Raw genomic sequence first — 17,148 nt, forward strand, 5'->3', positions numbered from 1 at the left:
TCATTCTAAAATAAATTATATTTATTCATTTATAATTATGACTACTATGTAACTTAACTTTATGAACAATAATATGGCTAAGAGGTTTCGTTCGAAGATCAATCGTTTTGTCTCTAGCAATCACTTGAAGATTATTTAAAATTAGAATACTGCTTTATGTGGTAACTATAACACATTGAATATTTATACATAAAATTCACTTTGCAGGTCTTGGGTCGTAAGGAGTGGCATCATGGCCAACATATCTGTTGTTTTTTCGAATTTGGAACCCTTGTCCAGGCGCTGTGTTATAATATATTACTCGACGAATTCCGAAAGGATCTATATATCCAAAACTACCTGTTCTTTCATCAGCATCTTGGGTTTCTTCTTCATGATACTGTTTAGGAAGATAGTATCGGAATCCGTTCCTTCTAAAGGCGACACCATCATAGCCTGGGAATTGTGGAGTGTAGCCATCGCCGAGGTGCACTTCAGGCCTTTGTCTTCTGGTCCAGTCATTTGCATGCCTATAGGAATTCGGATTGATAACATCAAAACGGCCATTAGGAGTGCTATCACTTGTGTAATATCCGTCTATTGTATTAGTGTTCGATAAATCGTAATTGTAAGGATTCGGCGTTGAGGAAGCTTCACTAGCTGTGATTGGTGTTACAGTTGGCTTAAAATCGTATTGTGTCGATGAATCGATAGAGTTCGGCGACACATTAACTTTTGGTGTTGAAGTTGGACGCGAATACGATAGAGGTGGTGGTGTAATGGATATTTCTGTGGGGTAAATATTGTGTAAACTCTGTGTAGAAGAATGAGGAAGCGGGGTTTGAGTTGTCGTACTGAAGCGTGGAGTCCCTCGCGGAGGATGAGGGGCTGGTGCTGGAGTTATGTTAAAACCAGAATCAGTTGGTGCTGTTTTTGCTATTTTAAGAGATTCCTGAAACAAATAATGATTTATTAATATCCATAGTTCAATTAAAATACTCAATAAAAAATAATTTATTTTTGAAATGCAACTTGTTTACTATCTAATATTTATTTTGTAAGCACTTCTTATATTATTAAATATTCGTTAAATTCATACTCCTATCGGGCGGTTTTCCCCCACGTAAACTGTCTTCGACTTATAAATTCTGTATCCTTGGTCATCAGCGATGTAGTCTTGTAGTCTTAAAAATCCATCAGCGCCCACCCAGCCCGTGGTTCCTGGAAATAAATTTACCAGACTTAGTTGTACGATGATTCAGATTTTGGCCTCATTGGTATGACTTATGTGTGACTACCGTGGACGTGGGTATTAATCCGACATTTAAGATTATATCAAGCTCGAATTTAATATAACGACTGATCCACAAATGATAATATTTTATATTCATGTGAACACTTATTGAAACCACAAAATGTTTTGATAATTAAATTTCTTTGTATGTGAGACATTATATTTTAGAAGCTAGGGAGTTATTAACATTTTACACTCAAAAAATACTTCAATTAAATATACGTTGATTCAAGTAATCATAAAGAAAGGACTTAAATAAAAAAATTAAATACTCATATTTATGGTATTAAAGAATATAACATCGTTAAAAATAAAGTAATGATAAGTTTAATAATGAAACCTTGTAACAAGGACTAATTTCCTTAAATGCAGTTTTTCATTTTGGTATATTAGATCTAATAAGCCTTACGGTATATATTACTAATATACGCTATTGTTTCATTAGGGGAAAGGAGTAAACAATGAGTTTCTAACCGGTGATAGCTTTGCATGTAAGCTGAAGAATTTATTTATTTGACCTAAGAATCTATCAGTGCAATTGCAAAATATCTCTTTAGTTTAGATAGCCTATATGTGTAAAATAAAATATACGATAGGCTATAAAAAGTATATACTGTAAGTCATCCTAAGAGTGGAGGGCCGGAGCAGTACGGGCGGTCCTTTACCGGCAGCTTTCGCCTGTCTTATGTAACAATCTCAGATACGATTTTGAGCCTGCAGTCAAGTTGTATTTACACTGTAATGCTCGGTTCTTTTCTCTCACTAATGTTACAAATTATATCATTATAGGTTTCGCAATGAAACGATCAGTTCTTCTCACTAATTTATGTAATGCTCGAATTTGAACTGATACATTATAGACATAATATGTTGAAGGATTGCCCGAACGATTAACGTAAGTGAAGCTGCTCGGTGCACCAAGTTTAAGTTTTGAATAAAGTATACTTAGATTAGCAGCCTGCAAATTTCCCACTGCTGGGCTAAGGCCTCCTCCCTTTGAGGAGAAGGTTTGGAGCACCACCACGCTGCTCCAATGCGAGTTGGAATACACATGTGGCAGAATTTTGTTTCAGATATTAGACACATGCAGGTTTCCTCACGATGTTTTCCTTCACCGCCGTGCACGAGATGATTTATAAACACAAATTAAGCACATGAAAATTCAATGGTGCCTGCCTGGTTTTGAATCAGAAATCATAGGTTAAGATGCACGCGTTCTAACCACTGGGCCATCTCGGAAAAATAAATACTTAAATTTTATGATCCGATAGAGTATAATCATTATTTAAGCCGACTAAGGTGCATTATTTGTGTTAAGTGCACGATAACATTGGAAGCAATATGCTCAAAGTGTGTGGTAGGGGGAAAACTTCCTACGAGGAAAATCGTTTCGAGAGAAGACTCTTCAGCGTAAGATTTGGTTAGCTGGTCGTAAAATTATGCTAAATCTTTTTTTTCGCAATGTTTTATTAAACAAATTCTGTGCCCTATGCCCCTATGCCAAATAAATGGGAAAAGGGTAAACCACGGGTAAACTGATGGTGACATCATTTTCATTTGATATCTAATTATTTTATCAAATATCTAAGTTTTATTTCATTATTTGTATGGCTTTATTAAAATTCATCTTACCGACTACTGAACCATCTTTGAGTCGCCGTTCCTTACGATACTGGCCGTTGTGTGTTTGGTAAAGGAAATACCGATCGTCATCTTCATCTGTTTGTATATGGAACTGATCGGGATCTTGTTGCGCGCTATAACCATCTAGAGCAGCTAGTGCGCTGTATGCGCACATCTGAAAAATAAAAAATAAAAATTATCAAAAAAAAATATATTAAAATATAAATTTAAGCAATAGTACATTTTTATGTAATTAATATAGAGTTAGGTTTCACTGCTGGATTAATTATCTTCCTTTTGAGGAGTGATCATAGATTTACTAACGATCTATCCTTAAACGCTGAGCACGAGATGAATTATAAACAGAAATGAAGTACCTATATGAAAATTCAGTGATGCCTACGGTTAAGATTCATATTGTTCACGGTGTTCGACCCACTTGACCATCTCTGCGTCTGTTATGATATTGTTTTTTAAATATGTCGTATTTCAGCTGATATTATATATACCCACATATATATATATATATATATATATATATATGTGTAATTTTAATAGATTTTTCATTAGGCAGGGAAGATGGTTTACATCTTAATTAAAACATGTATTATTTTGCAAATTCATAAATTATTTTGTTTTCGTGGGTGCAGTCTTCCCGCGATGTGCACTACCCGTAAAATCGGGCTTGTGTGAAAAAACAATGGGTAAGCCACGAATTAGAGACGCACGGAACCAGCACTTTATTGAACAATGGATGCTAAGTAGGCCTCGAAGGTCAGCATGAAGCAATGGAATTTAGTGAATAAAATTAAATTATTGAAAATTAATTACCACCGTTTGAATTTTATCACTAGTCTCGGAATTTTCTTACAAAACGAACTCAATACACTAAATCATGATAAAACTCATATAATAATATACAATACATTTTTTTTTTAAATTTAATTAAATTTTAAAATTCGTAATGAAGAAACTTTTTACAAGTGTATAAAAAAATCACGATTTATTTGGTTTCTCGGTATGAATAATTTTTTAGAAAATGTAACAGACAGGAAAAATATGTACAGGAAAATCGGTCTAACTTATAAGATACCTATGTGTCAAGGTGTCATTTGCAATTAAAAACATATTGATAACAATTGCTTGTATAATGATGTATGGTGTGCTTTGTTTGTAAAATTGTATTTATATGTAAGTTTACATAAAAAAATAATATATGCAATTCGTAATGCGTTAATGGTTCCATGCTACATAATATTAGATATAATTAGAATGACAATTTTGTTTCTCGTTCAACGTAAAAAAAACTGTTACGATTGATTTATAGGGCTTATAGAATTTTCGAAACATAATCTTTCAGGATATTCGTACGATTGTAAGATTTTTAAAGTAAACATAAATTATTTTGCAAGGGCATAATCAAGATAAAACTTAGATGTTAGGTGTATATAAAGAGTTAGGATAGAAATCCAAAACCAGTCTGTCTAAAGGTGTTTAACTTAGGTGTGATACGATAAAGTCTCAAAATATGTTGACAAATTAATTATATCAAGAACCAATTAGGTGTAATTTAGAATTTTTGTAATGTGCCCTAGTGGGGTTACCACGTGGGTTTACCACGTTTATACCACAATATTGCTCTATCGATAAGTATATTTTAAAATATATACATTCGAAGGCTAAAAACTGCTTCAAAATATTACCTTGATTAATTTTGAGAAATTGCTATAGTTAAATTTTAACGCTATACTGTAATTTCCAGAGAATTTATTGAGAAATTATATTTTAGTACAATAATAAGAAGCTTAAATTTTTTGCTAATAAATAATTTCCAGAGTATTGATTGAGAATAAGGTTAGTAATTTTCATAATAGTATTTATTCCAATATGATTGAGTTTCTAACCAACGAGATTAGTCACATACTAGGAAGAAGCATAGCACAATGCTGATAGATGCGCATACTGTAGCCTTATACATGACTAGTCTCGTAGAATAATAATATAGAGGTGTTCATCAGCATAACATACGAGGTTGGCGTTGTCGTAACCTCGGGAACAAACGTGGGTCGAGAGCTAAGGACCTACGCGGAAACGCACACGCATGTCAGATTAGGTGACAATTTTCAACAAAAAACTGAAAGTTCAAATACTCATAACGCGTTACCGTTAATAATAATAATAAATTTTCGTTGCCAAGCGACCAGAATATGTTATACAGGATTTCATGCGAATTATCGTGACTATGTTTATCCTAAGACAGCTATTAAGATATGCCTAATAGGAATTCAAATCTAAATGTTCGCATCGCGTTGACCATAAAATCAAATAATGACTCATATAATACTCAGAGTCATTTTTTCAGATTTTTATAAAATAAACATGTACGTTTTAATTGTTGTGTGCTTAGCAAATATTTTAGTTTTTTCCAATGTTTTAATAAACCTTTTATAAAATATTTAATATGGATGTAATCAGATTAAATAAAATTCTCGTTATAAATAGCAATTCAGGGTATTTTAAAATAAAACTGCTATATTGTCGTTCTGGTCTACATTAGTTTTACCCAAGCCGCTGCGTTACAGCAATTTAGTTTAGATACGGAAACCTCGTATTTTAAAGTTGTTTTTTCAATAATTATTTTATTGTAATAACTCAGGCTATTTAAGTGTAGCGTAATCGGCCCGCAGGTTTTGCTTGATGCCCAAGTAAATATACATGATATGATTGATATATATGTACATACGTTATTGATGTAAGACAGTTGCTCATTTATCTTCTATTTAGCATCAAAGGAGAAATGCTGTTAGCATTCATGACATAATTTCACACGGACATGGTTTGTACTGTAACTACTGTCTTGTAATGAAGCCTTTTATATAACTGTTATTTATGGATTTGTTGTGAATGTAAAAGTTCAACACATAACTGTCATTCAAAAATATCGAATAGTAAAATTAGAACGGAAATCGTATTATATCACGAAGTTATTGTTTCGAAACTAACGTTATGGACACGCGCCTTGTATCTAACAATTAGTGTTCTATTTAAGGACCTTGTACTTGCTATGTTGTCTTGCGTAATCCTTGCTTTAATTTGTTGTATATCACGGCTTATTATGACTCACCATAGATGTGGACAATACACAGAAATCAGAATACTTGTCGCATTGTAATTAATTATATGCTAAGACATACCGTGCAATTGTTAACTGTAGACTGTTCTAGTAAACAGCTTAAGAGTGCTACTTTAAATTATAGGTTTCTTACTAATTAAAAGTATTTGAGATTGTTTTTTGTTATCCGCTAAGTTATTTGCAAGGGATATTGGAAAAATATTTTTCACGAATGTTTACATAGTTAAGTAGGTACAGGTTTGTTTTGTATGTTCGACTTATTTGTATGATTATCAATTTACTTAAGGTAATTGAAATTTTACAAAATAATATTTTAAATAATGGCCTCCTGATCAATTTAGGCTGTCCATATCAAAAGCCCTGGACAGCCTAAATTATGCTATCGCGCTATGATCGCGCAGATGTTTGACTAAATACCGTCGCAGGTGATATCATAGTGCACAAACTCATGTGCATTCTCCAATTCCTAACTCACATTGTCTGATGATAGAGTAATGTAACATAACAACAAAAAGAGATCAGGCACATGACCCAACCGCTTCACGTTCTCTCCAAGGTGATTAATGAATTCAAACCCTACAAAAGCAACCTAGCAACCGTACAAAACATAGCCAATAGAGCAACGATATATTTAAAATATATATATTTATAATATATATACAAATGGCATTTTTTTTAATTCTTCAGTGTTTTGTACTGAGTCTAGTTTCAGAAGCGCGAGAGTATAGAATCATATAGATTTTTTTATATAGTTAAGACTAATCACGGTGAAACCCATGAATCAGATATTGCGCGACGGTGACCATATATGAACATTAAATATATGATGACTTAGGCTACCTTTTATGGAGTATATAATATTTTAGATATTTAAAGATAAATGTTAAATACTAAGGAACAATTTTAATAATTGTAGCAGCCCACACTCCGTTTCGATTATTAGATAAAATGAGCGTATCAATAACATTTCCATACTCATTATATACCTACTATTATAGTGAATATATAGAAGTAATTGAGTTTATCTTGAGTTTTAAAGACAATTTAAACTTCCGTGTAGGTAGGTGTTGTGTAAGTTTTTTAGTGACTTTTTTACGTGTACTACAGAGACGTAATTATAAAGGCTTAATTAAAATGTTGTTGATGTCGTGAATTTTAAGGCTACAGTGAGAATGTCGAATTATGAGATCAGCAGTAAGCAGTGGGCGTACAATTACTTAGCTTGTTAGTTGTAATACTTCTTAAAGGTAGTTCAATAGTTCTACTGAGTTCGTTGCGCGTTTGTATAGTTCCAGATCTATTGGACCATGTCCTTTGTGTTTGTAGGCGCCACCCACGGTCTGTGTGGGTTTGCAAAATGCGTAAATCCGCATTGCACGTACTGTAATAACCTTGGAACTCGTTATGTTTATCAATCTTTATTTACATTAAAAGCGTTATCACATACCTTTAGGAATTTAGTAAAAAGTTTTTATTAATTAAACTTTTTAAGAGATGTAGCTATAATTTTATATTTTGTTTTTTTTTTTTGCAAATAGTTTTCAAACAACAGAATGTAAGGATTAATTCATTGTTATACGCATTGATAATTACGAATAAAGACAAAAAAGTTAGATTAAGATAATTTATTAACAATTTTGTTATTTATGATCTGGATTATGTGACGTTTCATAAGTAGGTATATTTAATTTTCCGGAAACATCGAGAGTGATGCGCCATACAACAAGCAGTGGTTCTCACGCGATGAAAGCAGCCCGACGTAAGCGTGTGTACCTCCATGCAAGGTTGCCAACCTTTTACAGATATGCGTAACCTAAATGAAATTACGTGCCTGATAAAATGTATTTAATGACATTATTTAAATGCCCGAATTACGCATATATTACTACCTGAATAAGAAGTGCTGCAAGCGATTTTTTAAATTCTACGTCGTTACGAGCTTTTTGTTAGTGTCTAGTTATTAATTTATGCAACACTTAAAGAAAGGTCACCTTAGTTTAAAGTCGTTTGTAGGATTATTTCATTCATTAATCTATATGCTTATTTTATTATAAATCTTTGTGCTCTTTGCGCTTTAAATTTGTCATATTGGTGCTTTGTAATAATATCTACCTGTAAGATTATTATTGGTTAGCGACATTTGTACAAACCCTAAAGTAACAGCCTGTTGAACGTCCTCATGTCGTTACATAAATTACTTTCATAACACTTATACAAAATTAGGACACGTTAACACAATTAAAGAAATCTGAATTTCTTAACTCTTAATTGATTTTATTATCGAGCTATTGGCATATTTAGGCCAAGAAACGACAGCCACACCGGATTTATAAAATGAATTTCATTTAATCAGAAATTCGAGAACGTATAAAATCGTTCCCAATTGCTAATTTCTTACGACACGTGCAGATATTAAACTGTTTTTATGAATTTTAAAGATAAATTACTCTATATGGAGTTAGAACGGCCACCAAGGAATGCTTGCATCGATAAAATTCCATGATTTGAAATAAGTTTGTGTTTGAGATACAAATCACGTGAACGGTCACATGAGAAAATATGCGTGTGCACATTGTTTGCAACAAATTCAACATGTCCGATCGGAAGTCAAATACGAAAACACTTGATGTATTGTTACACAATTTTTTGCACATCATACGCTTCGGTATGTGCCGAAATGTACTTTCTAATGGACAGGTAAGTGGATATAATAACGATTAAAATTAATTTACTTCATCTTATTATCATTTCAATATATTTATATAGTGTAAAACAAGCATTTTGTGAATGGTGGATTATTCTAGTTAAGTCTGAAACTGCCGGTCGATATTTGAATAAAATCTTATTGTAAGAATATATATTTGAATTTTTTTTTTTATGTTGTATTTGATTTTATTTTGTATGTTACGGACACAAACGCCAAATATAGTCCGTACATTCCATTGCGTATGGTGCATAATTATTTACACGTCTAAGATTTTACGCTTTTCCAAATTGATCATGATCATTTGTTTTATGTGCAAATATATACTATTATTGTGTGATTTGCGAAGCGGAAGTTAGTATATAAAACTTTATAATACATATATTATATCATACTTAAATTTATATGTTACAATATTTTTGTGGAATAGGTTCTTATTAGACTACGTAGCATAACTGTTTTTTTTTAAATATAATATAAATGCACCATACAAAACAAATTCTTACATAACGTTATAAGTTATGAGTAACAATTTAAATAAACACAAGTTTAATTTATTGTTAGGAATATCAAGAAATTAATCTACTTAATAAAAGTAGTACCTTACCTAATTGTATTTGGAATCTTTTCAATCTACAGTTTTTGATTAGACAACAGTATGCCAGAAGGCACTGACAATACATATTGTCAGTGTCATTAGGGTTTATACCGGATAGAGTATCTAATAATAAATGTGTATGTTATAGAGAATCAAGAAATACATTAGACAAGAGATATGCGTGGTAATAATTTGTAGAAATTAAGACCTAGAAAGCACTATATTGCAAAAAATATAATTAATAATGGCATTGTAAACTTAAAACTTAATTATACAATTATTTGATGAACTTATAATTCTTAGCTATAACAATGATATTAAAGCTATTTTCAAAGACACCTTAAGCCTTAATGTGACTACTCACGCAACGTTCAAGTGTACATTTCGAAACATTTTATAAAAATATTGTTGTTATGATTTTTGATTTACGAAATATATAAATAATCGTTAAAACATTAAACAACTATTAGACATATATTATTTGAACGTCAACAGGAGCATATGCCGAGAAGGACCAGTCTTCATGGGAATCTTTAAAGGCATTCTGATTTCCTGTAAACCATCCAGTTCTTTCCGGTTTCTTAAGTGGTTTCATATGCAATAAGACGTTTAAAGAATGTGAAATCTAACATCCCGTGATGTTAGTTACGGAAATGTACCATGTTCGATCAACTTACGAAGGATGGTTAGTGCCTGCTGCCCACTAACTCGCTTTCACCCACGCAGCAAGATACCACATCATTCGCGGTGACTCAAACTTTGTCATTTTACGTAAACATTCGTGACCTGCTTAAATAGTTATCGTTGCTTAGATAAGGAACTGCTAGTGCCCCTTTCGTTTATATAAGAACATTAATACCTTATTATATTACTTGAGGTCTTAAAAAATAGATATAATCACTACTTAATTGAAAAATTGTTTTTATGGCCACTAGCTTTCCAATTAAATACATTTTATTAAAAAGTATCTATGTATCCAAGCCGATAAATCTAAGATAATAAAAGACATATCTTTATTGGTTATGTAATAAAAAATAGTTCAAATGTTGCAAAATTCTATTGCAAAACGTAAGCAACTGAGTAATAAATTGAAATAAATTCGTACGTATTGATATTTCAATATGAAGAGAAATAGTTTTAGAAGTTTTCTTAATATTATTTAGTGTTCTACATTGAGAATGGTACAAATGTGTTTCGTGTATTTGTTAATGTCGATTCAAGATTGCGATAAAAGCGTAGACAATGTTATTGAATAAATCAAATGCCGATGGAGAAACATGCCGTTGTGATAAATGTTTAGGCTTGAAATAGTCTCATTTAATGCATATATAATTATATTAATTTATTAATAAAGAAAATGATAAGTGTTATAATTATATAAATTTTACCAAACAGTTATAGTCAGTATTGTATTTGAAGGGTGAGTGAGCCAGTATAAATACAATGATATGGTGTAAGAAATGGTCATTATTTCTTTCAGCGTCAAAATGCCCGAGGTAATTACTATATTTATCTGAATGATAAAAATAGTTATTATCAGTCTACCTTAAAAATTAAGACATACTGTCACCGACTTTTCTGTATGCTCTTTTCTAGTACATTGTTTTGACGTATCTCCAAAGGCTTACGTTAGCCAGCGTTAGCCAAAAACGTACGACGTACGACTGTTTTCGTTATTTGGACAAATAACTATCGTACTTCAGCCATTTTATACACAATATTAAAAACATATTTAATATTAAAATTAACAATATTTAAAGTACGAACATTCTGTTATGAATAAAGAAGTTAATCAATATTTTATAATTTTTTAAAATTTTTCAGGTAGGTTATTACGTGGCAATAGTTTAATATTCAGACACTTATAATTAAAAGGACATACTAAAAAAATATAGCGAACAAAGATTTTTTCCTCAACCATTCAGATAATACTTATTTCTATGATTAATTATATTTAGAACAGTTGTGGTATTTGTATTATTATATATTTATATTTCTTCTTCGACATTTTAATTCTATTTTTGTGGTAATTATTCTATAAGAATTTCCGGATAAGTCTGCAGGTATTGAGTGTAACTGTTTTCTGTACTAAAATAAAAGTAAGTTTGTGAATGTTGGGTGACTGTAAGCTAGGGAATAGTGAGTGCGGAATAACTGCACTTGATGAGATGCTAATGGGTATGGTTTTTACGGCTTCAACTTTCCATAAAGATTTAATTTGGCTTTTTAAATTATTGTTATTCTTGATCAAAATAAACATATTTTTATAGCTAATTAAGTTACTTTAAAACCTTTGTATCCGTCAAAAAAATACGATTGCTATTTGAAGTTATTTGGTATTTAGTAACATGAAATTATAAAAAGCTTATATTTTTACAAATTAGTTTAAAATAATCGTTATTAAACTATCTTCCAATCTCAAAATGCTGGTTCTCAATTTCCAATATATTGTTCGGTATTTGAGTGACGAATTTGAAGCGCCTTAAATAAAGCAATAGCAATTTTTCTTAACGTCACGCGTTAGTGCATCTTTGGGATACTACGCGCAAGATAATTATAATTTCGAGGTGAATCTAGTATTTTTATGTTATTGATTTTCTTGATTGATAAGTTCTTTGTGTTCGTTAAATGACATTGATTAAAAAGATAGATATTATGACTTATGAGTAAAGCCTTGAGTTACTCAGTCGGGCGGATTTTATGCAAGGTTTAGGAGTATTGTATTGTTGACAGCGATGTAACCTTTGTGTCCCGCTACCGATAACATTGTCGAAAAAATAATATTTTGAAACTTTTGAGTCTTTATTTTGAAAGTTCATTTATTTTTAATACATAATCTGTATATTAATACGTAAATTAAAAAAAAAAGTGCGTTAATGCTTATTACATAAATTAATACGATAATTTAAAAAAATGTGTCCAATTATTTTTTTTCGATGGTTTTAGGTATTTTAAATTATATATAAATATTAATCTTCATTTATGTTCGTAATGTATGCGTTCGTGTATGGTTGTATGTAGGTAAAGGTTTCGCCCATAGTCGGTACGGTCGAATAAGTTTCAACTCTCTGAGCGCTTATCTTGCAGTTTTTGCTCAAATATCTACTCGTTTAATAAAAAAATAAACTATAAATGATAATAACGAAATCCGCTACATTCGAACCACTTGACGAATAAAATCCCATTTATTTGGGTTTGACGTAGTCGTGTGTGACGTGTCTCTAATTATATATTCTATAACATTCCATTCATAGTGAACGAAAGTAGAAAATTAACATTTTTAGCGGAGCTTTGATTAATTATCTGCCCTCATTTGACGCATCTTTTTATTGATTATGTATAAAAATCTTAGTTTTCTATTAAATTAAATAACAATACTAAATTATAAACGCAAAAGTAACTCTGTCTATCTGTCTGCTCTTTCAAGGCCAAACATCACTGAACCAAATTTAATGAAATTTGGTGTGAAGTAATATTGAACAACAAATAAGGATGTAGGTACTTTTTATAACTAATACTTGACGACGACCCCTAAAACGCGAGCGAAGCCACGGCGACAACTAATCTATAAAATCGTTCTTTGCATCACAGTTATGTACGGTAATAACTTAACTGAATATATACAGATCAAAATGTAAATTTTCCTAAGGTCCACTTCCCGTTGTTGATTTTAGTAGAAACATTTAGATCATAAATGTGCATAGGTAATACATCTGAGTCCTTTACTGTTTATTATTAATATGTCATACGAAATACTGACCCGGTATGCGTACACGATAACAAGAAATATGATATACAATAATAAGTAAATTCTGTTTTAATAGTTACTCTTTAGCATGTCATATGTTTTTCTATCTTTGACACATGTCGGTATGTATCTGGGCTTAACATTGATATGTGATAATTCGAAAACACATGCCTGCATTGTGCAATAAAATATCAATGAATACAGACACAATCAATTAGATATTGTTTGCTTTGTGGGCGCATCTAAATTGCAGTTGTCTTATGTCTAGTATTGAACGTGGGTAATTTTGGCAAAGACCTCGCTTTAATAATCTATTGTAAACCGCGGTTAGGCGTTTAACGATACCATATATTTAACCAAGGTTTATGTATATAAACAAGCAATTGTTAAATAGTTTGTTTTAAATATAGAAGCCGTTTCACATAACGTCTGATCGATATCCAGCACATTTGTCGGTATCCTAAATGTATTCACAGGCTGGCGTATACATTTTAATAACACTTAAATTATTGGGTTGCGATAAAGTAATCGTAATATCGGTCACGACATATTAATCAGACATTCCATGATGATTAAACGGTTTGGTCAGCATTATTAGCAATATAGTTTTGTATTGCGATAAGAGTTAAAGACAGTGTGCACAGCAAGAGCAAAATTATCTGATCGACATAATATTAACCGGCTATTATTATTTCCGTCTCATAATAAATTAATTTACAATAGTTTGTGGTAAAGTTAATTTCTTAAACTAATTTCATATAAAGTTATAATAAAATTTTGAAATAAATAGCCGTATTCTGCTGTTATAAAATAAAAAAAAACGTTTAAGTATTGGAGTATCAGGGCGGTAAAAAATGTCGGTATTGCTATAAATGACGCAGTCAGTTAATATAATCAGTAATAATATAGCATTTTCTCTGTTATTCGATAACACGATGTTACGGAATGCAATCGCGAAAAATAAACTAGTACAAAAGTTGAATGCATAGTAAGTTAAAAAGTTTTCAGTTTATAAATATTTAGGCAGCCTTGACGCCAATTTAGACTTATCTTGTATAAATGTTGCTATTTCTAAGGCACTCGCTTGCGAAATATGACCTGGTGACTTAATATGGGTGCGTTAGTTATATAATCAAATTCAAGTTAAACTACATATTCATCACGTTATAAAGACATGTTTGAGTTTTATCCTTTTTATTTGATGAAGGCACATTTTTAGTACAATTATTATAATATATGCGTACTAATTTTCTGGTGTTACGTACGTCCGCTCCTGTTCCCTTAACAATGTACAATATGCAAAATTTCATGAATATCGGTCGAGTAGTTAAGCATTACAAACAAATTCACTTTCACATATATCGCTTAAATAGACATAAGAATTACTTTTTCTAAATGTAAATCAGAGAGGATGTAATACAGATGTCAACATGGTTATTATTGGAGCGTTGCAAATGAAGCACGTTTGCATTGGCAATCTATCTTCTATCTAAGTGAGATATTACGGACAACTGCAAAAAATAGTAAAACGGTGATCTGTAGAGGTATTCTGTAAGAATAAGCTCGAAAACGACTGCAGAACTCGAGCGTGAAATGTCAGAATGTGACATACGACATAATAATTACAGGTTACACGTATTAAAATTGGGTATCACCGTAAGTCGGTTGTCATGAGTGAAATAAGATTTTTTTTTCAGTAACGCAGTGCCGTCACAAATACATCACTGTAAGTAATTATTTATTATAGATATTGATGTTTAGTGATAAAATAGCTGATGAGTATCTGATGTCCAATTGATGGGCATCGAATAGAATTCGTGGAGTTCGCGGGTTCATAACCAAGAAAGCAACATTGAGTTTTCGTGCGATTAATTTTATTTATAATTCCTCTTAAGTTCGTTGGTGAAATTATGTTATGAGGTGCACTGGACAAGTTTCATTCAATAAACTCTAAACCCTATCCTTAAAATAAAAGACATATTTCAAGTGCAAGTTTAATGTTTTACTTGATAATATTCCGTCAAAGAATATTGGTGTAAGATTATCCATTCGTGCGTAACGTCAATTATATTATTATTTAAAGTAGACGACACTGCCGCGATACGATATCAAAATAGTCACGGATAAGAGGGATTGGAAAATTATTTCAATGTGCCATATTTATAATGCTTTTATTCAAACTGTTTTGGCTAATTGACAGCTAAAGTGAAATAGATATAACATATTTATATTTATAAAGACCAATATGAACAAGCGGACTACGCGACACGGCAGGAGGGGACCGACGAATTCAGAGAGAGGTTGTCAGTAAACTAATTTTCCCATTCAAATTTGATGAGACAAAAAGGTCTCGATATTATCAAAAGCTTTAACACTTTACGATTGTATTGAGTACCCATTAATAATATAATATTATCCAATCGTATTCTGTAAATAAAAGTTAGTACTGCGAACTTCAAGTGTCTTAAATTGTTATAGAATTTTGATCGGTTTAAAGTAATTTATATTGTTATGAATTCCAGTTTGTTGAAGTTTAAACTTTTTGCATGAAATTCGATCGATATATTTTTTTGGTTTTATCGATGATATAAGTATAATTTTCCCATTTTGATCAACGTTTTTATGTATTTACACTTTTCTGATTGTATCTGTAGTTTTCGAAATCGATCGTTGATTGATCGTTGGTATAATGAACTTTTAGCCGTAGATCTCGAGTTACTGGGCTGAAACATTTGGGTTGAATACCTTTTTTAGATTTTCATAGACTTTATGTAGTTTTTTATTTTCGCACTATTATATATTAGCAAACGCACCTTCGAAAACATAATAAGCCACGATAACGATTATTATCAAACTCAATGTGTTATATATATAATACATAGAATAATAAATCTTGTTTTTGCTTTAAGTAATATACAAAAACTAATAGTAATCATATGTAAAAATATACATAAATGGAAATATTAATATAATTGAAGCTAATTGGATATTTTATTATAAAAAAAATAAAAATATGTATTACATATTTGATATTACGGCAACATAATTAACTTAAAAACGAAGTAGTTGCTCAATAAATAGTACGTAATTACATTCAGCAATTTCCTTTATGGGCTCAATGAGATTTATAAGCACATTATATAAATATATCATTTTGAAATCAGGTCATACTAATAAATACCATAGATTCAAGTTTCTTATAAAATTAGTGGGTGTATCCTAATGGGCAGCGTGAGAGTGGCGGACGAATATAAGGCGAAGGTTGCACTGTAAAAAGAGACATCACGATTTTGCTTTTTGTAACTTATATCCACTGTGCGTTGTTATAAATTTGTTTCGAACCAAAAAAGTTGTTCTGCAAATTTCGTGACTGCCCATATATGATAACATACGTACAAAAAAATAGAATCGCATACTTTTTTTTTCGTAGTGTAGGCTAGCCCTTAGATACAGCGTATGACTCTAGGTTAGGTTTAGGGTTGCCACTTCAATCATATAATAGCTTTAGCTAATACAAGTGTGTGTAAGCGTATTTTTGATGATTGTTTTTTACAAGGAAAAATCACTTAGCTTGTAAAAAATGGAAAAATATCTATGAAATTACTTATGTATTAAGTTAAGCTTAGATTTTTATTTACTCAACTTATTTTTTATGTATGCTGTTTTAATATGGTGATTTTTTTTAAGATAATTGAATCAATAAAAAATGTTACAATACTCAAATATATATTGCACTTTAATTTCGCATCTTTGCTTGGAGAGAAGGTAAACTTAAAACCATTGCACATGCTAAAAACCCTGTACAGAACGGTAGAGTATTACGTAATATACGGGTTAGTGGTTCGATAACTTGCTCCACATTCGCCTTGTCTTACTTGCAACTGGCCCCTGGTTGCTTGTTTTATTATCTCATATCGAGCGCATTCAGCCAGCAAAGTACTTTAGACTTTGCAAAGCTTTAAACGAAGTTATAATCGACCTGTATTATGCAGAAATATTTTATCTCATATACCTTATTTAATTTTTAAGTGGGCTTCTACAAAGGCACCAAGGGCGATCGATACATCTA

The 17,148-nt window shown here is 31.2% G+C and overlaps 1 protein-coding gene across 2 annotated transcripts in view; it reads right to left on the reverse strand.

Moving 5' to 3' along the window:
- The window catches only part of LOC113393246 (uncharacterized), a 28,356-nt gene continuing 11,208 nt past the window's right edge, over nucleotides 1-17,148 (reverse strand). For both annotated transcript variants that reach the window (XM_026630036.2, XM_064215098.1), the window contains exons 3-5: nucleotides 2,906-3,071; nucleotides 1,079-1,200; nucleotides 1-931 (exon numbers count right to left, since the gene is read on the reverse strand). In XM_026630036.2, the coding sequence (XP_026485821.1) occupies nucleotides 197-931; nucleotides 1,079-1,200; nucleotides 2,906-3,071 (1,023 nt within the window). In that variant the 3' untranslated portion in view covers nucleotides 1-196. The remainder of the gene's footprint in view (nucleotides 932-1,078; nucleotides 1,201-2,905; nucleotides 3,072-17,148) is intronic.

Source organism: Vanessa tameamea, chromosome 6 (genome assembly GCF_037043105.1).
Source record: "Vanessa tameamea isolate UH-Manoa-2023 chromosome 6, ilVanTame1 primary haplotype, whole genome shotgun sequence".
NCBI lineage: Eukaryota > Metazoa > Arthropoda > Insecta > Lepidoptera > Nymphalidae > Vanessa > Vanessa tameamea.